This window comes from Protopterus annectens, chromosome 2.part1 (genome assembly GCF_019279795.1).
Source record: "Protopterus annectens isolate FY-2018-M chromosome 2.part1, PAN1.0, whole genome shotgun sequence".
Classification (NCBI taxonomy): Eukaryota; Metazoa; Chordata; order Ceratodontiformes; family Protopteridae; genus Protopterus; species Protopterus annectens.
In genome coordinates, this window is record NC_056729.1 from 921,013,024 (window position 1) to 921,036,230 (window position 23,207).

At 37.9% G+C, this 23,207-nt stretch overlaps 1 protein-coding gene across 1 annotated transcript in view; it reads right to left on the minus strand.

Moving 5' to 3' along the window:
- The window catches only part of LOC122794919 (NACHT and WD repeat domain-containing protein 2-like), a 1,236,179-nt gene that overhangs the window by 348,254 nt on the left and 864,718 nt on the right, over positions 1-23,207 (minus strand). The window contains exon 21 of the mRNA XM_044063511.1: positions 725-972. Within this exon, the coding sequence (XP_043919446.1) occupies positions 725-972 (248 nt within the window). The remainder of the gene's footprint in view (positions 1-724; positions 973-23,207) is intronic.

The following is a 23,207-nucleotide window of genomic DNA, read 5'->3' on the forward strand; positions in this document are numbered from 1 at the left end:
AGTGGTGCCCCTTTCTTCATATTATTTTTTATTGAAGTTGAAATGGATATAAATAAAAAAGAAAATTGATAAGCTAAAGCCATAATCCCACCATCTGCAGTCTGATCACGTGAAAAAAAGATCACAGGTCTGAAGCTGTCCAGGGACATGAAAATCAGAGTGGAAATATTATTTCTACTCTAATATGCAGTGAACATTAAAAAACCACAAAATGGTGGGCTGTTTCTGGGCAACTTGGTTCCTGTGATAAACATGAAAAAATGTATACCCTCCCCTCCAAAGTGCTCTGTGCCTTGTGACACTTGTGGGTGTCTTTTACCACCCTGCTAGTTTTGGGAATGATTATGATCAAATATTAAAAACACCCAATCTTAGGACTCAGCCAATGAGCTTGCCATTTGCATTCATTGAGATGATTAAATACCTTCTCCAGAAACTACCACTCTTATATTACTGTGCTGAATAGCTTAACAGCAATGCAGTAATGTAAGGTACCTTTGAATGTGCTTCTGTAATGGAGGTCAGTGACTCACAGGTACAGTACTTGAATTCAGATAAAGTGGTCTGCAATACATCATTATAAAGTATTTATGCACTTAAACTGACCTCCAAACCCACTAATTGCTGCAATGTTTATGCATTCATGAAGTCATCCATATATGTATATGTATATAAAATGCATCAAAACAAAGAATAAAGACCACATTACAATTGTTTAGCTTACCTGCAATTGCCATGGAAGGGAATTTGGCCATATGTTTGTGATCTTCTGTTTCTAGGTTCCATGTAACAATTTCTGTAGTGTTGGTCTCTGGAGAGGTACAGAGAGCCACTACATGTGATGCCAGATGATTTATAGATATGGTGGAGATGGGGTCATTGGAACAACCTTTCACTGTGCGGATGTACACAAAGTTCTGAGCACTGAAGAGCTCAATGTGCACAATTTCTTTTTGCCCTAAGTATGGATACCTAAAGTATAAAAAAGGAGTACAACAAGGTTATCTTTTTGAGGCATGAAGGCCACAGACAATCAGCCACCCATCCACCCAAACATGTATTAGACAAACTGGACTGATGAGCATACATTTAACTCACCAATAACACAGATATATTTATATAGCCTAGTTATGCTTCAGTCACAAATCCACTCTTATAATATTCAAAACCATAACTTCCTTTCATGTGCAATGATTGTAATACCATAAGAGTATCACATTATTTAATTTACATTACATGAACATATAAGGCGGCAAAAGAAGACTTAATTTTACTCTCAGTCCAAACATGCATCTAATGTTTTCATGACAGCTGCTTTCCTCTAACTTTTAAACTGTAAGACTTAAACTTTTGGTCTTTATGCCTTCCATCCATCCATCCTTTCCCTACTTATCCTTTTCTTATATGCCAGGCATCCCACTCAGTATTTGAACTCCTTTTTCTCTCTCGCATGTAACGATCTCAGGCTGGGTGATCTGGCAAATATTAATCAGTTTTTCTTCTGAGCAATGATTATTTATTTCCTTCCTGAAGCTCCATACCACAAAATTCCATTCATGCTACTTCTTTCTGTCTGATTGCTTTCATGTCAACAGATTCACAGCCTTGCATCTTTCATCCTTTTATCTAGACTGAATGTTATTATAATGTGACCCTCTCTTCTGGGCTTTAAAACTGAACAGGACCAAACCATTAAACCTTCTTTTATACTGCTACCCTTTGGTTAAATTATGTAGTTATAATACTGCACCTTCTCCCACCCAAGCAAAGAAGTTGTGTATTCATTTTAAAGAATATGCTTTCAGGATCATGGGGGTTATTCCAAATTCGACCGTACCAGGACCTTTTTATATATGCAGGGCCTTCTCTTTGTCATATAACCACTGTAAGGTGCACTAATGCATCTAATTGGTCCTCCTCATCTTTCGTGATATCCAGATGATCTCCATTATTGCACTGAATTAAGTTTAAAGTAAATCATATTTGTAAACAGGTAGCCACATATATAAAAGAAATAGGAAATTCACCCCAGGGATCACCTCTGTGGCTCTGCTTGACAGTGGCACAGGAAAATAATTTTCTTGGGTGGCAAAAGCCAGGGTACCTTTTTGGCTGGGCTTCTATAGGCCCCAGAGACGATAGCCTAGTACCTACCTATGAACCTATGAAAGTATGCTATTGCTATACATAAAGCACAAACAATGCAATATTTGCACACTCAAAATATTACTGACACACACACACACACACACATATATATATATATATATATATATATATATATATATATATATATACAGATCTAGGTCACTAGATCAAGTTTCAGAAACTCGAAATTCATATCAACGACACAATATGATCAAATTTCTGAGAACTCTAACATTAACAAAAAAACACAAACACCAATGTTTATTTTAAATTTTGCAGATGGGAAGCCTCCCTCACCCCCTCATTTGGGGGCCTGTGCCCTCCACACTCCTTGCAAATTAAATATACAAATTTCGAGATCTCACTATGATCCTCACTGTACCAAACTCTCCATTCAAAAGCTTCTCTTTTTCAAAAATTCGATCATATCTTCTTGTCAGTATGAATTCCAAGTTTCCGAAAACTCAATCAACTGATAGGGATATATATATATATATATATATAAATATATATATATATATATATATATATATATATATATATATATATATTTTTTTTTTTTTTTTTTTAAATAAAGATACTACACAGTATACACACTACAGATTGGAAGCCTAGCGAAAACATGCTGAAACTGAAGTTAACCTGGAACTTTTACATGTCCAAAAATCTGTTAAGCTTTCTTAATTGCTCTCTCTATGATAACTTTATTATGCATATTAATGCTGTCACCAGGCAAGATTTTGAATCCCTCTCTACAAAATTATTGTAATTGCATAACATTAAATGGATAGGATACTATGTTGTGGGCAGTGTAAACATTAATAAATAAAATATAGGTTCATAGGTAGGTACTAGGCTATCTGCCCGAGGGCATTTATAAGCCTAGCCAGAGTGTGTCAGCTTTCGCCACCCCATTGATTAATTAACTGAGCCTCTGTCAAGCAGAGTCAATAAAGTGATCCCAGGGGTGTATTTTCTGTTACCCATCCACTCACCAAGGTTTCTCTTGAAGAGTGTTAGTGAGGGACTCTGCCTAATGTAGTTAGGAATTTTGTTCCAAAGCATGGGGAGTCTCTGTGACAGGAATCTATCACTCCAGCATGTTCTATTTATTGTTGTAGCGAGGTTTAGCTCACTAGAGCACGTTTCTCGCAGTGACTTGGATTTCTTTAGGTGGAGCATGTCCATCAATTCTGAGTTGGTCATGGCTTTGTAAGTCAGGCAGAGATCACCTCTGAGTAAGCGTTATGCCACTGAGTACAGCCGGAGTTTTTTGTTGGGCTGCATAGGACATATGTTTGAGGCCAGTATTTCTCTTGGTGAGGTGCTTTTGTGGTCTTTCCAGCTGTTGGAAGTGTCTTGTGAGGTACATCCCAAATGGGGCATTGTACTCTATGATAGGTCTGATGAGTGACGAGTAGAGGGGCACTATAACCTCTTTATTTCTAGATGCAAACCCTTTAGTAATTAGATGGGCCACATAGAAGGATTTCCTTACTACTTTGGCAATATGATTGTCAAAGGAGAGATTACTATCTACCTGGGTCCCCAGATCTCTTATTACCTCTTCTGTATTAAGGGGGCTGCCGCCTATGTGGTAATTCGTGGGTGTTTACCTCATAGGCGGCATAAATAATAAAACTTCCATGCTAACAGCACCCACAATTTCCTTCAAACTAACTTCAGCTAACCAAAGCCTCCAGGTCCATTCTTATTAGTACAAATATCACATACTACGTACCCACATTCAGTTATTTACCTAACCCCACTGCAAAGAAAACAAATGGTTAGTGTGTGTAGTCTACCTACTTGGTAAACTATAGACTTATTTCAAAGATGTAAGAAAGTGAGCTAGAACATTGTATACAAATAAAAAAAAATGGAAAGGAAATAAAGCACACAAATACCGTACCGGACTTTAACCATCCAATTGTGGATATGCATATACAGTATGCATCCTAAGGAATGTGTTTTGGTAGAGATATTGGGCTGTTGCAAACGGCCAGGGCAATAACACTGCATTCTGTATAATGTTAAAAAGATGTTCACTCGCTGTGGTGACTAAGTTTTGAAAATCAGTCTGTGAATATATTTACTATGTTCTGGTTACTGCTGTACATAGCTGGATCCAACCTCTGGTACTGGATAGCTCTAACAACAAATTATACAGAGAGTTTTTTCTTTTTTAATTTGGAAGAAAGTTTCTCAACTCAGCATTTATAGGACACATTTAAAGAATACTAGTGAAATATTTTAGCAGTTTCATAATTTTTATCTGTAGACCTTTGTCAAGGTAATCAGTTGCCAATTACTGTGGTCTGTACACCGAGCTAGTCAATTGTCTCCTGGCAAAAAAAATAACAAAGGAACACAAATAAAGTAGCAAGAAATTATTCCATGTATTGTTATCAAACAAGACAGCTACATGACATTTTTTATAAAACTGGTCTCCCAAATGAAATCAAGTATTCCGACATGAATACAAAAGCCTGTGATTAGAAGATCACAAACGTGCACTTGTGTTTGTTGTTTCAAGCAGAGGAAAGCCCTAACACCCTAGATGTCAGGCTGTATGTAACCTCTCTTATTCCTTCCAATGGAGCTCTGGAATGTTATAGCCTAACTTCCAACTGTTGCATCCTGAGCTTTAAGCTATGTCCTCACAGTTCTAACAAATGTTCATATCTGTGAAGCCATGAGGGTTACTAAATAAATGCCAATGACAAACTGTTTAGAACAAAATGAACTTTACAGCAGGAGCATCCCTTAGATTCTATGTCTTAAACTCCATTTTATAAGTCACAATAGACACAGTAGGTAATAACTTTGTATTTTTTTGTGGACAACTTAAAATATCTCAGTAACCACAAGTTAAAACAAATACTGATGGTGCATTTTGTTCATTCATCTGTGAGTTTTCATAAGAGACTATGAAGTTCTGTTATTATCACTTAGTTGTTGAGATATTTATAACTATTATTTATACATTATTCATCACTACTCTACCAAAAAATACTCTACAAACAATTACATATAACTAGTCACAAAATCTAATAATTCTGCAGGTGACATCCTCTACTCATCCTATGTATCCAAAATCTGGAACTCTACCCCACTCACCCTAAAACAAACCCATAACCTCTTAACCTTTAAACATCTTAAAACACATCTGATAGAGTCATGATCATGTTCATGCCATTCACCAGGGTATAACTCAGCTCCTTAGTACCCACTAAACCTTGTCCTGTAAATGCCATACCTATCCACTCACACAAAATTCTTATTGGCATCCCTTACCTACCCTTTTCTAGCAAGCCACTCAATACATGCACTCCTTCTCTAGCCAACCCTCCAATACTTTTTCACTTACTCTCTTATAAACCTCTCTCACACACCTCATCCAACCTACTTCACTCTGCTCGAATGCTGTTACAGTCCAGCACAGATTACCTAATGAATGTCCTGTCCAGGAATGCTGTTACAGTCTAGCACAGATTGCCTAATGAATGTCCTGTCCAGGCATGCTGTTACAGTCCAGCACAGATTGCCTAATGAATGTCCTGTCCAGGAATGCTGTTACAGTCCAGCACAGATTACTTAATAAATGTCCTGTCCAGGCATGCTGTTACAGTCCAGCACCGATTGCCTAATGAATGTCCTGTCCAGGAATGCTTGTTACAGTCCAGCACAGATTACCTAATGAATGTCCTGTCCAGGAATGCTGTTACAGTCCAGAACAGATTACCTAATGAATGTCCTGTCCAGGAATGCTGCTACAGTCCAGCACAGATTACCTAATGAATGTCCTGTCCAGGAATGCTGTTACAGTCCAGCACAGATTACCTAATGAATGTCCTGTCCAGGAATGCTGTTACAGTCCAGCACATATTGCCTAATGAATGTACTGTCCAGGAATGCTGTTAGAGTCCAGCACAGATTGTCTAATGAATGTCCTGTCCAGGCATGCTGATAGGCATGTGCAAGGGACAGCTCCAAAAGTAGAAAAAAAACACAGCAGCAATATTTCACTGTCTCAGGAAGCATCAGTCTCCTCTCTGGCCCCAAACACTTCGGTGGAAGTCTAGGGGTATAAGAAAGGACAGGCAGACCCAGACAATGAACAGAGGCACTGGGGTCAGCTGACTGTCATCTGTGTGGAGTAAAGTAGACAAAAAAAATAAAAAAAATAATATCTGTTTAGTTGTACTAGACAAAGGTGACGTATCAAGACAGCTTTATTGCCTGTCATTTAAGCTTTAAGATGAAAGCTTTCATGGGCTTGGAATTATGAATGTAAATATGAAAAGACAATATTAGATACCTAGAGGTGTGAGTGTGTTTAACTAGAGAAATGCCTGGAGAAGTCAGTGGGTTTAATGAGTATTAATATGATCATTTTCAAGGCTGTCACTCTGCAGGGGAACATCAAACACTTGTATTTATAGTCAATAAATTAAAAACGAAATAAACGAATGAATATTTGCATGTTGTCCTTTCTTTGCTGAACTTGGACAAAAGTGCCATTTTTCAGAATACAGTGCCCCAATTTGCAAATTTGAATACTTGTGATTTGGCAGAAGAAACAACTCCCATATAAAACAATATTCATTTTGGATGATTTTTATATAAAACAAATAAAATGCTTGAAGAAACCTATGGCCACCTTTTATTTTAAATTATTCCTTTTGCATTTATAAGAAATTAGGAAATTTTACTTTTCTCCTTTTGTTTTTACTTGTTTATATAAAAAGTAAAATATTTAAGTAAAATGTCACTAATTTTGTATACAGTGTTTGCACTGAGAAAAAGTAAAAATTAATTAGTACACAGATTTTTGTTTTGCTTTAAAATTTCTGTTTTGCAAATTAATAATAGAGCAGTTCCTTTTTCTTTGCTTTGAATGCACAGCAATGTCAGTGACTCAATAGGTAGCACACATGCACCGGATGCTGAAAGTTCAAAAACTGTGGTGTGTATTCTTCATCAAGTGCTTGGATTCATTTTTTCAGTACTGGTATTGCAATGCATCCTAAGGGAATGCTACACTCCTGACTGTGCCATGCTTTGGGTCACACATTAAACCAAGGCTCCATCTGCTTGAGCCTGTGGAAGTTTAAGTGGTTATAAAGGATCTCTCTCCACTTATCAAAAACAGTATGAGTAAGTTGGAAATGTATTAAACAAACAGCATATTAAAAAAGTATAAACATTAAACACATATTATATCTAGCAGAAATAATAATAAAAAAGAAATGGGAACAATACAACTAAATAACCCTCCATCATTCTTTATGTCACAGGTAACAGAATAATTAATTCAGTGCTATATAATTCTTCCATAATTGATTCTAGAAAGATGTCCACTTTGTCCATTCCAAATAACCCACAAATAGAAACATAACAATTTATCAGGACAGTCTTCTGTGACAAATGGAACAATATCATAATACCCAAACAAAATCATGTCTAATGTTATTATAAAAGAAGGATTGCAAAAGATGAACAATTTTACTAGATTCCCAAAGACCTTAGATTCTATTAAAAAATTGTGACAAGGTCTCTGCAACAGAACAGTCTGTAACTAAATAAACACATTTGGATTGATTTTTATATGTCTCCCTCAATAGGTAACTTCAGTCTTGATGGAAAGTCATGCTATTCAGGGGCTGCCTTAAACCTAGTTTGCCATCTATGAAGAGTGTGATGGAAATTAAAAGTCATTTTTTTCAAGATTCAACAAAAATCCAAACCTCCATTGCAAAAGTAAATCTGGATCCCCTATCCAACTCTATCTGTATGGTATTTATTTACCCACGCTTCAACAACCTAATATAATCAAAAGTAAAAATAGGGGCACAACATGCCTTATGGTATAGATGAGTATAGGAGCCAGAAACAGAAGCATATTGAAATATTACGATATGCCCCAAAAAAGATGCAGTATATTGGTAAACAGACATAGGAACATAAAAATGCAAAGAACCAAAACAGACAGCAGGATTCAAAAGCCCCAGCCCTTCCTTGTATATGAAATTGTAAATATTACTTTTTTATTGTATTCAAGTTAGATCCCAAAATTAAGAAAAAAAAAACAAAAAGTATCTTTTCTAAACAAGCAAGGAAACAACAGCCAAATAAATAGAATAACTCAAAAATACCGTGTTAAGAAAACAATTATTTTTTTGCAAAAACAGACTTTAAGTAAACTATTTCTCAGTCAGTTACAAAGTAATATCCAGTCTGGACTTCCACAAACATGACATAATCTTCATAAGAAACAAACTGAGTGGTTGTATTCCCATATCAAATATTGTCAAAAAAAAAAAAGAAAAACATAAATCCTTTGAATGCCACAGGACCAACCAAAAAGAATAATCTTTGTGCGATTAATGTTTAGCCTTACTAAGCATAATATACTCTGTAACTGACTAATACCAAGTAACATCCAGACAGTATCTCTCATCACCAGAATAACAACATCTTCATAAGATTAAGGTAACAAAAATAAGAATTAAGTCATATCCTGCCACCCTTAAGGTCAAAAGACATAAATACTTTGATAATGACTAATGAAAAGAAAGGGGCATTGAAGGGGTAGCTTTACTTAATTAACTCCACAGTGCATAGGTTATGGTTAATGAAGTAACCATTAACTAAAATAATAACACTAGTTTGAACATGGACAGATTTACAGAAGAAAGAAACCTATCCTCAGTCTGGTTTATTACTGAAACCTGGAAACTGCATGGGTCGACCAGTCACATGGTCGACCCAAAATCCTGAATCCGGAACAGCAAAAGTCTGGCCAGGTCGAAAATGAATACATCAACACCTGTAGTTCAATGTATTCGACATAGCAGGAGGTGACATCAGTCACCCATGCTACAAACCTTCATGTACTGTGATGTTCCATAGTCAACGGTACATGTATTTTACTATTTTGCAGGGGGGGCAAGCCCCATTACACATCCCCCCACAATATATATATATATATATATATATATATATATATATATATATATACCAAACTCCAAGATCACAATACAGTGAGGAAATGGGGTACTTCCCTGTTCATCACTGAACCAGGATCTCAGTGCACAATGCCAAACTCAGATACTCGAACTGCACTACCTATTCGCTGTAGTGTAGTCTATGTATTTTGAGTCTGCCCATTTGAAAACTGCCTTTCAACTGCATGCCAGTTGACAGCAGTGACTTTATATATTAAATTGTAAACCCCACAATCTATATGTTGTTGGAAATTACCATAGTGCTTTCTGAATGTCACAGCTAAGCAAGACACCAAAAGCAGTGCAAGAAATAACAACATCAATTAGATTTATCAGTAACGTTTTAACATGAAGCCTTTTGTAAGTTCTTGGTGATACTAAAAGAGTAAGATAGCTGGTAAGTCTAAGTTGTGGCTCAGCCATTAATAAATTATAAACATTATCACCAATAGAACATAAGGCAGTAGGCCTTCAGTTATATAAATCCTGTTTGTCGCATTTTCCCCATATGAAACAAATAACAGTTTAATAATGTTTTTTGAAACAAACCCCACAGATTATCATTCATTAAGTACATGGAGCAACAGTCACCACTGTTGCTCTGGAAACTTTCTATAATAAGTGTAATTGAAGTCATCATAATTCATAGCAGAAGTCTTATTATTTATGTTTATTTCATTTTACATTTGTTTACCAGGAAAGTCCAACTGGGTGTGAGCCCATTTTCAGTGGAGGCTCAGGGAGAAAACCTCCACATACAAAACAGAGAAATAATTACAAAGACAAGTTAAACAATTTGTATAAAAATCTTATAACAGAGTGAATTTATATAATTTATACAAGCACAGTGACAAAATGGAATGTTGCAGTTTAAGCAGAATACATATAGAAATTGATTAATAGTAATTAAAGCTATACGTCACTCATCATAAGTTCTTTATCAGTATCTTCCCAGAATTATTTTGACAAGGTTGGTAACTCCCACAACCAAGGAACTGACTGATCTATATCTACACCATCCTGTGAGTAGAGGCAAGGATGCTCACCAAAATTACCTAAAATATTCAGATGATCAGAAAAAGAAACAGACCAGATACTTCTTTGGGTTACCAACAAAGAACTAGGAAAAAAATTCTAACCATCTATGTCACTGATGAAAAGTAAATGGGTGACCCTGTCCAACTAAAAAAATATCTAAATGCTGAATATTCAACTAACACTTGATACCCAAAGTAACTTTCCCTTTAACTCTACAAAGTGATATAGTAAAGTCACCAGATCAAATAATGCACATTTGTACAAATAAATAAAGTTGTAATTGTTCTAAAATAAGTACTCAGGATGTGGGGCCATTAAAGCATACAAGCCTATAGATCAGAGGCAGTTTAAAAATATCAAAAAGAGCACAGCAGCCCATTGCAAAAACAGTACTACCAAAGACAACAATATGTGTAAATCTTTCCATAGATAAATCATCTGAACAAAAATGTTTCCTCTTTAGGCCAACTTACTTATCATCCCCATAAAAACTTTAATTCATCAACATGTCCCTCGGAAAGAAAGCAAGCATCTTGTAATCCAACAATATCACAGGGAAGAGTATAAACCTAATAAGCCAAAAGTAAATGCTTCAATCTGCTTCTAATACTATTACGGTTCAATGAAAACATTGATGCTTTAACCATTGTGTAATTTGTTCACCATTTTCAGACCTCTGAGTTTATCTTTATGATGGATATTTTTTATATTTTTTAAGTGTTGAAGCAGCTTACCAGTCAAAGCATCAAAGGCTGACGTATTAAGATAAACAGTAAGCGTTTCTCTCCAAACATGAGAATTCTGCACAGGTAAATGAAACAACAAAAGCTGAAGCAGGTGAATAAACTTCAAAGCCATCATCACAGAGTTCAGCTGATGTCAGAGTATCCTGCAGAGAAGACAATTTCAGTCTGGTCTTGCTCTCAAACAACCAACACTGGTCAGTACTGCTACAAGTTTTACACCAAATCTTCCACTTAAACCTAGTATGCCCCTTTTCATCACACTGTTCACACTGTGATTTAGGCCAGCTCAGGATAAGATGACTAGCGTCCCCACAAAAAATAAAGAAATTCTTAGCAAGGTAGGCATGACAGAATGTGTTGCAGCACCCAAAAACATTAATTACATATTTCAAATTAATAATTTGGTGGTTAACTGTCTACAGTTCCACTCAAACCTCACAGACACCAACCCATGTACCTCTAGGATCCAAAATCTTTTGAATACCCTGAACTGTAGACCAGTGTGGCTCTAAAAACACATGCGTATCAGTCTCATCCAAAACATCAGTTTAGACTTGAAAAATGTATTTCATTTTGGAAACAGAAAGTACATTGGCATTACAATACAGACGAGATTGTACAGTACATTTACAGAGAATGCAGTGATGAAGCCACCTGTAGCTGAGGCAGACAAGAATCAAATATCCAAGGAAAGATTTGGTCCCTAAATAAACAGTGGACTTAATATGCACAGAAGAGATGCTTAAACATTTTATACCAGTGCCATGCACAAGAAGTCTATCAATAGTTTTATCATCCTTAATTGACAGTCAAATTATAGCTCTATCATAAGTTGGGCAATACATTTTCTTCTGATGTGCACCCACTCCAGCACAGGACGTGGGATGTTTAACAATAACAAGTAACTCTTTGGGCTGCACAGATACACTTCCCACAACTTCTTCCCTTACTCTACTATCATATGGATGGTTCTCGTAATTATGCATTACTTCTGAATGCAAATAAATAAAAATAAGCAGAAGAATTAACTTATTCAACAGTTTCTTCCAAAATATTGCTCCATTTCCAAAATCATGGACTGGTAGCATGTACTTTGTCCATCAACTGTACTTATGGTTCCTCTGGCAAACGTACCTTCAAACAATGTCATTATCTGCATTGCAACAGCAGTACTGGAAGTAAAAGTGGAGATAGATTGCAAAGAATCAATTAATTTTAACTGAAAGACAATTATAAGGCATTTTTAGTTATATTTGTAATCTCAAAAGCACAACACGACAATGTGCTGAGCCAATTGTGAACAATGTTACCTAGATTAAGAGTAAAGATATAGCTAATCTACTGGCCCATAAATTTAGTTCTAACTTTACCCCTCTCTCCCCCTTGTCTGTCCCTCAAGAAATACCTGAAACTGGCTCACATCCAGCTATTACACAAGACCAAGTCCTAAAAGTGCTATCAAAAGCTAAAACTACTGCATTAATGGGTCCTGACAATATCCCTGAATGCATCATAAATAGCATGAAGCATGATTTAGCCACACCTGTAGCAACACTGTTGAGTCTCAGCCTCCATACGGGTTTTATACCATGTGAATGGAGAACAGCTACAGTCATTCCCCTGCAGAAGGGAGGACCTTTCATGGACCCAGGCAATTGCAGACCCATGAGTCTGACTAGCCTCATATGCAAAGCCATGGAAAGACTTACCATAGAATTAATCAATCAGGACATAGGGAACCTCCAAACACTGGACCTGTTAAGGGCAGGCCATGCTTTGTCAACCTGGTGGATTTTTTTCAAAAGGTCACCAAAGCAGTGGATTAAGGCAAAAAGGTACACACCTCATGCCCTGACCTGGCCAAAGTGTTTGACACAATTCCCCAGTCTAGTATAGTAGAAAAGCTAAATAAACAAGGAATAAACCTCTATGTCACCTGCTGAATTGTCAACTGGCTCACATAGGCTGCAGATATCACAATAGGAGAAGTTACTTCCACAAAGAGACCATTCACCAATGCAGTCCCCCAGGGTTCTGTGCTTGGAACTCTCCTGTTTGGTTCATAGGTTCATAGGAGGTTACTAGGCTAGCAACCCTAGAGCCTTTATAAGTCTTGCCATGTTAATCCTGGGTTGCCCCAAACGTCCTTACTTAAAGGGACTTACTTCATCTACTTTGCTGAAGTAAAAGTCAATACCAAAGGGCTCTGGATGACTAAGTTTCCAGATTATTCCAAGCCAGAAGAAGTCATTGAAACCCTGATGACTTAGCCATCCTGCAGGAAGGTTTGTCTCAAAAAAAATAACTGATGTCAAATTCATGGTCTGAAATTAAATGCCAAAAAATGCATTATCGTATCCTTTGGGATGTCATCTACCATAGGGATCTACCACATTGAGAATATGCCCTTAATAGATGACACAGTTGTTCAGGATTTGGGAACTTATGTGTAAATTGTCTTAATTTTGACCATGTGTCTATTGCTGTAAGAAAGTCCTTCTGTATTGCACTGATTATAAACAAAGGGATTGTGTCTAGATCTAGGGATGTTATTATACCCCTTTACTAAGCCTTCATTAGGTCAGTCATTGAATATAATGCCTTCTTTGGCATGTATCTGTCCAGACACATGCAAAAACTGGAACGCTCATAGAAATACCTTAGTATAGGGATAGAAGGCCTAAACAACATGTCCTACACTGACCGACTCAAAGCCCTTTCACTATCATATAGACTGTTAGAGGTGACCTGTGTCTGGCATACAAGGTATCTTCCAACCCATTACTCATGGATTTACTTCACATCAGCAAGTCAAATGGCATCAGAAATACTTGGTCAAGGGGTCTAAACCTCTTCTGCAACACTAATACAATGGTTTGGAGGGACAGGTATATTTTGCAGGGGATACTGCTGCTATGGAACAGATTCCTTAACCACATAAATTAAAGTTCATCCCTGCCCATTTTGAAATGTAACTTAGATCTATGGATGAGAAACAGACGATTTGCCCCAGGACTGCCTCCTGTACTATTAACAGACAGATGCAGCACCTAAATGCTTTATCCCATTCATGGATCCCCTCAAATTATCTATGGTACGATCCCAGTTATTCTCATTAGGGGCAATATATAATTATTAAGCATAGGATGGGTAAGGCCAATTTATGACCAAATGGGATAGGTTAACTCAAGCAAGGGAAGGGAAACCGACTAGCTTAAAATGCCCCACAATCTCCTGCAGCTAGGCTATTAGTTACCTATAACATATGAACCTATATAAAACATATTCCAAAGAGCTCTTAGTAATAAACAACTGAAACTCCACTATGACTCCTTCCAGGACACACCACTTCAGCCCTGCCTGCAGGGCAGGGGAATTACATCAGTGCACTGACTAAATTTTCCTTACTCAGCAAGAACACCACCTCACATCTCTCCTGAAAAGAGGCCAACTAATGGAGGTAACCTGGTCATCAAAGCACATACTAATAAATAAATAATTAAGATGCATAGCAATGGCAGTCACTCAATAAGTATCACACCTGCCTTTGATACACAAAAGGCAAAGTGTCTTAATTCTTGTTCTAGTACTGATATTCTCAAGGTGCCATGATTTGTATAAATTACTAAATGAGGTCCTACGTGCCTAAGCTAATGATAACAAACAAATTTAAGCTGATGGTAGTTTGGATAGATACAAAACATCCCAAGGGAGTTACAAAGAGTAAGGGAAATCTCCCTGCATCCTGACTAAAGTACCCCTAGTTATTATGACCACCACTTTAAATCTTTTTTTTAATTTCTCCAAGTCTTTTGGGTTTCTGTTACCATGATGGGAATGAACCCCATTCCTAAGTCAAAGTACGATTAAAGTTCATGAAATTAGTATTGTTTCAGTCTTTGATTTCAGCCAGAAGTGCTCTTTGCAGCACCCGTAATGTGCTCAGTAATGACTCCTTCTGTAATTCGTATGGAGTTACATGTTTTGGTAACATATCTAAATAGGATTGTAGATTATTTTTTTGTAAGACCCATTGCTTCTACTACTATAGGAACTGTCTGGGTATCTTTCTTTGGGTCTACCTGATAAGACCAACAAGCCAAAACAACAACAACGAGATAACCAACGCCAGAAGACTGACAAAGCAAATACCCGACAAGTTGAAATCCTGACACCGAAAACACTGACATGCGAAACGTGTGCTTGCATTTGAGTGCAACTGTGTGCATTACAAACTTTTCTCTATGTGTTTACAGTGAATGTGAATATGTTCTACAGCAAGATTAAAGCAGTTACATTTCTGAGGTTGGTATGTGTGAAAAGAAAACATCCTATGGCTATTACGGAACAAGTTAAGGTAAGTGTGTGATTGTGACGGACATTGGGGTTAGGGTGCAGGTAAGGTAAGTGTGTGATAGTGACGGACTTTAGGGTTAGGGTGCGGGTAAGGTAAGTGTGTGATAGAGATGGATTTTTGGGTTAGGGTGCGGGTAAGGTAAGTGTGCGATAGTGACGGACTTTGGGATTAGGGTGCGAGTAAGGTAAGTATACGATAGTGACGGACCTTAGGGCTAGGGTTTGGGTTAAGGTTAGTGCATAGATAGGTGTATATGTAAGGTTTAGTGTAGGTTTATAAGGTTTTTGGTGTTCTCGTGTTGTGTGTGTGTTTTTCGGAACAGCAAATTTTTTCCCTGTGAAAAAATTTGCTGTTCTGATGTTCCGATGTTATCACATTTCGATCTTCCAAGTTCGAACTACTGGTGTTCGAACTTCTGGAAGTTCGATTATGTGATATGAACCTTATGGCAGTTACTAATCTGGTTGTATTCTTTCTCTGCTGGTTCCTCTGGCAGTTGGGAGCATGTTTTGTTAACTGTCGGGATTGTGCTTTTTCTGGCATGTCAACTTTTGAGTTTTTGCACTTTCATTCTTGTGGTGTCGGTGATCTTGTTGTCGGCATTTTGAGCTTTCGGTCTTATCTGGTAGACCCCTTTCTTTGACATTGCTGTCATTTCTGACTGCAAATCCTGATATTTTATGACTTTGTGTGTCTCTCTGTATGCAAGACACTGTAGTCACTGGGTGTAGCGACTTCAATGATCAGTGCTACTTTTGTCTTCTTTTCATGGACCACTATATCTGTTTTTTGTGCCTCTATCTTTTGAACTGTTGGTAATGGGTTATCGATCCCACATTATGTAGACTTCATCATTTTCTATGATGCTTTATGGCTCATGTTTCCAATGTTTTTCAGCTACTTCAGTACCATAATGTTTACACAATCCCCAGTGCAACAGTCTTGCCACATTATTATGCTCTTCATTATACAATTCTTCTGCCATTAGTATGTCACAAACAGCAATGAGGTGTGCAACTGTTTCTAGTTTACAAAACCTACATTTGTCTGTTTCAGCCACATGTTCAATGACTTTGTAAACCAATGTGTATGTGGCCCACTGTCTTGGGCCACCAATATTAACCTTTCGTCTTTTGGTTTGAATTCACCTCTCCTTAACCATTCATGAGTTCGATCCTGATCAACATGAGGTTCTTCCAGATGTTTTCTATACTTGCAACTATATTTATGCATTTTCCACATTTCTTGCCTTCTCATCTGATCCTTCACCTTATATTCTTTCATTTGTTTTTTGGCACATTCAGTTGCCGCATGATTTTTATCTACTTCTGGTTTGATTTCCGTTCCTGCTTGAAGTCAATATGCTGCTGCTAGACTAAGCAGGGAAGTCATCTTAGATTTATTCTCCTCATGTTTCAAAACTTTCACTATGTTTTGGTCCTGTGAGGTCAGCAGATATGTGTGCAGTCCCACAACTGCAGATCTATACATGTAATCAGTTTCAAAGAGGCCCATACCTCCTTTGGAACGAGGAATAATATATAATCTTGGTATGCACTGATTTTTATACATCTTTTGGTGATCATGAAGCATCCTTCTTGTTTTCCTATCTAATCTATCCAACACATTTTAGGGCCAGTCAATCATTCCAAAACTTTAAGTTAGGATAGGAAGAGCAAATTGGTTTATAGCTTGAATTCTGTTCCTAGATATCAACACTGTTTTCAGGATTAAGTTAAGTCTTCTAAAATATTCCTTACTAAGTTTTATTTGCATTTGTTCATGTTTTATTGTTGATTCTTTATCAGTTCCCAAATATGTATACACTCCCTGTTGCGCAAGTTCTTTTATATCACATTCTTGTCCCAAACTGATGTTTTCTTGGTGCTGCAGTTTTCCTGCTGTAAAGGTTGCTTTTGCACACTTATCAAGACCAAATGATACTCATATAATCTGAAAAGGTTTTGACTGCTTGCTGTTGTGCTTTCAGTTCCTTATCTGATGAGCTATGCAGTTTTAAATAATCGAACAAGAGAAGATGGGAAATTGTTACACTTTGTTGTTTTCCAGGAGCCAAATTATAGCCATGGCATAATCTGTTAAGTAGACAGGTTAATGGGTTAAGGGCAAGACAGAATAGCAGAGGTGACAGAGAGTCGGGTCGATATCAGATAATCAAACTTTTAAAAGTTCGAACACCATATGGTCGAGACCATATGTTCGAACTCTTAAAAGTTCGAAAATCAAATAAAAAAAAAAATATAGAAAAAAACAAACTGAATGCTTAAGCAGGGAGGCAAGCACCCCTGCACCCCCCACATACCCTGCTCTTTAAATGTAGCAACTTCGAGATCTCACTACATTTCAGACAATGGAAAACCTCCATTGCAGCACTGTATGGGGATCTCCATTGAAACATTCGAACTTTTAAAAGTTCGATCATATGGTGCTGACCATATGGCGTTCAAACTTTTAAAAGTTCAACAACATGATAGGAACCCCATAGAGTCACCCTGGAATAAACCCCTTTGGATTTTTATTCCTGGAATATTAATTTGTCCTTTATCATTACTTAATTGCAAAGTAGACTGCCACAATAAACTCTGTCAACATCAATTCTGGCATATAGTTTATATGTAGTTTGAAGGCAAGTTATTGGTCTATAATTTTTAGGGGAGCTTGCAGGTTCACTTTTAAAGGATAACAATGGGATATTAAAGCAGATTGCTCAACCTGCTGTCTCTTTTAGACCCCATTGTTTGATACAGTCACAAAAAATCATCACTGCAGCTTTAAAAAGTAATGCAGTCAACTGTTTTACGTCTCAGGCTTCCTACCTTTCCGTACTGTTTTACTTTCACTTTGCAAAACAAGTTGAAAAACCCCTAGCTGGCTCTTAAACGATGATGTCACATCTGCCAGAGCTCTAGCTTTAGTTACCTGGACATTTCCTCCCCCAAAGTGATGCAAGCGCTGCCTGATTTGCATGCTCTATAGAAGAGCCAGTGAACCTCCCAAATTGTGATGTCAGAGCTGCCTTCCCAGCCCACTCAACCTAATATTCCTGGGTATATGCTGTGTGGAACTCCTTTTCTGTGTAAGTGTACCCTGTCGACTGCATTTATCTGAGGGATTTGAGGAAAGTTTGCATTGCGCCGGTGTGTGTGTGTGTGTGTGTGTGTGTGTGTGTGTGTGTGTGTGTGTGTGTGTGTGTGTGTGTGTGTGTGTGTGTGTGTGTGTGTGTGTGTGTTCCATTTCTGGAAATATTACAGCAAAAATGTCAAACTAATATCAATTTTCTGAAAAGCTCTACTGATGTGACAAAGCACAGTGAGGAAGTACAGGCAAAAGTACAGTAACAGCTGCATAATTTTAAAAATGACCATGCATAGACATTAATTGCATCTTTTTACATAGGAAGCAGATGTTTGTCACAATTAATAGAGAACACTACATAAGATTACATGAAGCATGAGAGACTGTAATTTTCTTAAATTACCACTTAAAAATATGCAACTGCTGTCATGTAAGTCCTTGAAATATATCTTTTTTATAGTCTATCATTTGTTAGCTATTTAACCACAGTATAAGGAAAAAAACTGGGAGTTTGGTTTGCAAGAAGTGATTTTTCCCAGTGCTATAGAGTTTGGATCTAAATTTGACAGGAGGAGTGCCACAAAAAAGTGTCCCACTGTAAGGAAGGAAAGGCTGTGAGAAGCAAACAGTACATTAGTCTGGTTACCTGCTGTGAGCTGTCAATCACATGAAGATAATGGGTGAAATTACCCTTAGCTCTTTGACAGCTAGGGAAGATAGGTGTGAAGGAAGAGGGGTCTTACCTTGAAGAACTAGATTTCTTTTGTCAAGCCTGAATTTAAGTTAGCATTTCTAAGAAGAAACAGCAATAAAATGCACTTTTCAGTTCTGTTCTGTGGCATTTGCACTGCTTGGGTTTGAAGTAGTCATTGAAAAAGGATAAAATGCTAACCAAAACTAGGTGTCTACAACACAGCAGTGAATGCCTGTAAATGAGTGCAGTGACAGGAGCTCTAGGGAAATAGTGGCAGATGTGATGCAATTTTTTGAGATGAACAATGCATACTGGGATACATAGAGGCAGACTAAACTTTTGGAATTCCTTCAATATGCCAGACCCCATGTGGCCAGACTCAGAAATTATGTATAAAAATATCTAAAAACCTGTAAATAGTCCCTGAGTGGTGTTAAAATGTAGGAAACGCCAAACCATGATGAAATAAATATGTTTTTTGAGTCTGAGGGCATGGTCGTCCTTTAAGTAGGAGCATTGTTTTTCCCATTGTTAGCCAGGTTGATGTCTGTTCAGGGTGTGCATATAAATAGTTCATACTCATGGCTAAATCTTCATGCAAATATGTTAATATTTTTAAGAAAAAGTTAGGTACTGCATCTGGGGCTAGTGTTTTCCAATTAGAGGCTTTTAGACTTTGTTAACATCTCTCTGGCTGTTACTTCATCCCATTTCATATCCTGTACCTTTGAACTTCTTATACTTTCTTTTACTTCTTCTATCCATTTAGCATCTTTGTTATGTTCCACAGGATCTTCATAAATATTTCTCCAAAATGTATCTATTTCTTCCTTTTTGGGTGGTCTTTCAATTCCTTTTAGCTTGTTTCCCAATTTTTTTATTAAACTTTTTGAGGTCATCAATAAATTGCTTACTTTGTACTTTTCCTTTATATTTATCTGTGTATCTTCTAAGTTTTTCTGCCTCTGCTGATATTTTTAGTTTATTATTTGCGATAGTGCAGGATAGATCCTGATCCATTATAATATTGCACAATATTGCACGTCTATCTTTCTGAGTGATTTTGCTGATCTGTTCCCTCTTCTATACTCATCTGACAGTGACACTTCTTGTCTTAATTACTTTATAGTTTTTCTCTATTCGATACTTCCATGATGGTATTTGATTTCTCACCTTTCTTTCCCTTACTGCTCTGTGTTCTTGTGGTAGAATTTTATCTGTTATTAATTTAGCTGCACAGTAATATATCCCGTTTACTTCTGTTATATCGGCTGGATCTCTATGGACAGTCCTAATTACTGTGTTCATTTGTTTTATCAAACTTCTGACTATCTGGGTTTAATTGATCTTCTTTAGTCTATTTCTTTCATTGATCTTAACATATCTATCTGTCTCCATTAAATCAAGCAGCTCTCAGTGCTCTTAGCTCATTTTCTTCTAAACTGAGGGCACATTTTTTGTTCTCCATTTTCTGCGGTCATTCTGTAGAAAGTTCTATAACATCTTCTTGTGACACATTTTCTTCAATTTTATTCTGAGTAAACCATTGATCTGTCATATGGGGACTCACTGGCCTATCACTCCTCAACATTGACTGCTACAGAGTTGCCACAGTTTCCTGTTCCTTCCCTTGCTGTCCAGCTTCTAGTGAATGTCATACTGGTTTCCTGGAAGCCTTAAACTAATACAAGCACTCAGTTCTCCTTGTTAATAAGGAGAAATTAATCATAGGTACTAAACAGCCTATAATTGCAAAGTACCTTGCCACGGTAAGGGAAAACAGCTCTTGTACTTTACAAAAGAAACACTGAACCAGGCATGTCCAAGGGTCAGCTTCACGTGATTTCTCCTGTCCACCTGGTGAATCTGGGCATACTGGGGCAATGCAGCAATTGCCTCATGTACACAGACAACCCTCACCTCCTACCACCCAACACTACAACCTGTGAGAGATGCACTTACATAGCCAATCTGGAAGCAAAGCTCTCTCCAGCCAAGATTGTGCTAGACAGTCAATAGGAGAAGGTTAACACCTGCACTACACCTCAAGCAACACATAGCCCTTCAAAACTCGCACCACCAACATCCACACATAGTAACACTAAACCCACTTATGCGGAGGCCCTTAACATTAATATGCCCAAGCAACAAGGACCTCCAAAGCTGAATCACAAACAAACACCAATCACAACCAAAGTGACACATAGCTCAAAACACCAGTGTGCCACCAAACAACAGCCCTTAAGGCAAGACAACGTACCCAACACTTTAGTCATAGGTGACTCTATAGTAAGGCACACTGATGCTCCACTCACCAGGCTAAACAAGGAGAAAATTACTGTCAGCTGCCTGTCAGGTGCCAGGATCTGCCACATAACCCATGCAGTCAAGTCACTCCACAACAAGTACAAATACAACTCTGTCATTGTCCATCTTGGAGTGAATGACTTGAGACGTACCTCTCTGGACTACATGAAAAGAGACAGGGAAGAGCTCTCGGATCATGTGGCCGAGGCAGGTATGACTCTAGCCCTGAGCAGCATCCTGTCTTCACCCAGAATGATACCACAGTATAAGGACAAAATGATTGACTTCAACAACTGGCTAAGTTTCTGGTGTCATTCAAAGGGGATCCAGTATCTGTCTGCCTGGGATGACATGATCGACAAACCACGATTCTTTTCCAGAGATGGTCTGCACCTGTCACCCCTGGGATTCAGGTTACTGGCTAAAGCTCTTTCCACCCCTATAGTGCCTTTTTTAGGCAAGGCTCAAAGGACAACACCACCACCATAATAGATATAAGCATGCAAAATCTGAAGGTAATGCTACTCAATGCTTGAAGTCTAAACCTCAAAATGCAATCTATCGAGGCACTCCTAAAAATGGAGAACATCGATATCTGTGCATTAACTGAGACCTGGTTCAAGGCTCCAGAGAGCACACCTGCAATACCAGGCTACAACTCTTGCCACACTTTTCGGCCATCAAACCAGGACCGAAGCACTAAGGGCAGAGGAGTGTCCATATTCACCAAGGACATTCACACCTCCAGACTAGTTGCCCAACACAATGCATCTGAAATTCTACAGGTGCAACTAACACTAGGTAAGACTGCAATCCAAATTGTAGCTTGCTACAGATGCCCCACAATGCCCCAAGACTCACTGCACCTTTCTAAACATACTAGAAAATATTAAGATACAACCAAACACCCTAATACTGGGTGATTTCAACTACCCTGCCATTAATTGGGAAAACTACTCGGATACCAACACCTTTGCCCAATGGTTCTTGGACTTCATAAATTCCAAAGCCCTGGACCAACTAATCCATAGTCCCACCAGGGGCACAAATATCCTAGACCTGGTCATTACCAACATGGGAGATCGATGCTCCACACCAGTGGTCACCCCCTCGTTGGTCAGGTCTGACAATAAGCTAATCAGCCTTGATGCCCACATCCCACCCCCACCCCCCAGTAGGGAAACCTCCATAAAAAACTTCTCCAAAGCCAACTTCATGCTACTCAAGTCAGAAGTGACAAATTTCATGACACTCATGCAAACAGGAACTGAAAGTTCGACTGCTGAATCCTACTATAAGGCACTGTACGAGCATATCCACTTGTGCATGAATCATGCCATTCCAAACAGAACCAAGACGGTCTCCTCCAAAAAAAAAGGAACCCAATCTGGTGGTCCCCTGCCATAAACAAACTATACAACAGAAGAAAGAAACTTTTGCAGAAAAGAGGAAAATCCCAGGATGCAAACAACTCCCTTACTAGCCTCAGTAAGAAGCTGAGATCCCCTCATAAAATCCTCCAAAGCTAGTTACGAAAAAAAAAATTGCCAAAGATTCCAAGGACAACCATAAGGTATTCTATAGTTATGTTAAGAATCTAAATGGCAATGCTCAGATCTGCTCTGAGCTACAACAGAATGGCATTAAATATACTGATCCCAAGGATATTGCCAATATCCTGGCAGATCGATTCAGTGCCAACTTCACCCCCCCCTCTCACTACCTAAAGGGCACGTCTCAATACCAAAAGATTGCCAAATTCCAGTAATCATGGCCACACAGGTAAAAAATGCACTCTCCAAAGCTAAGAT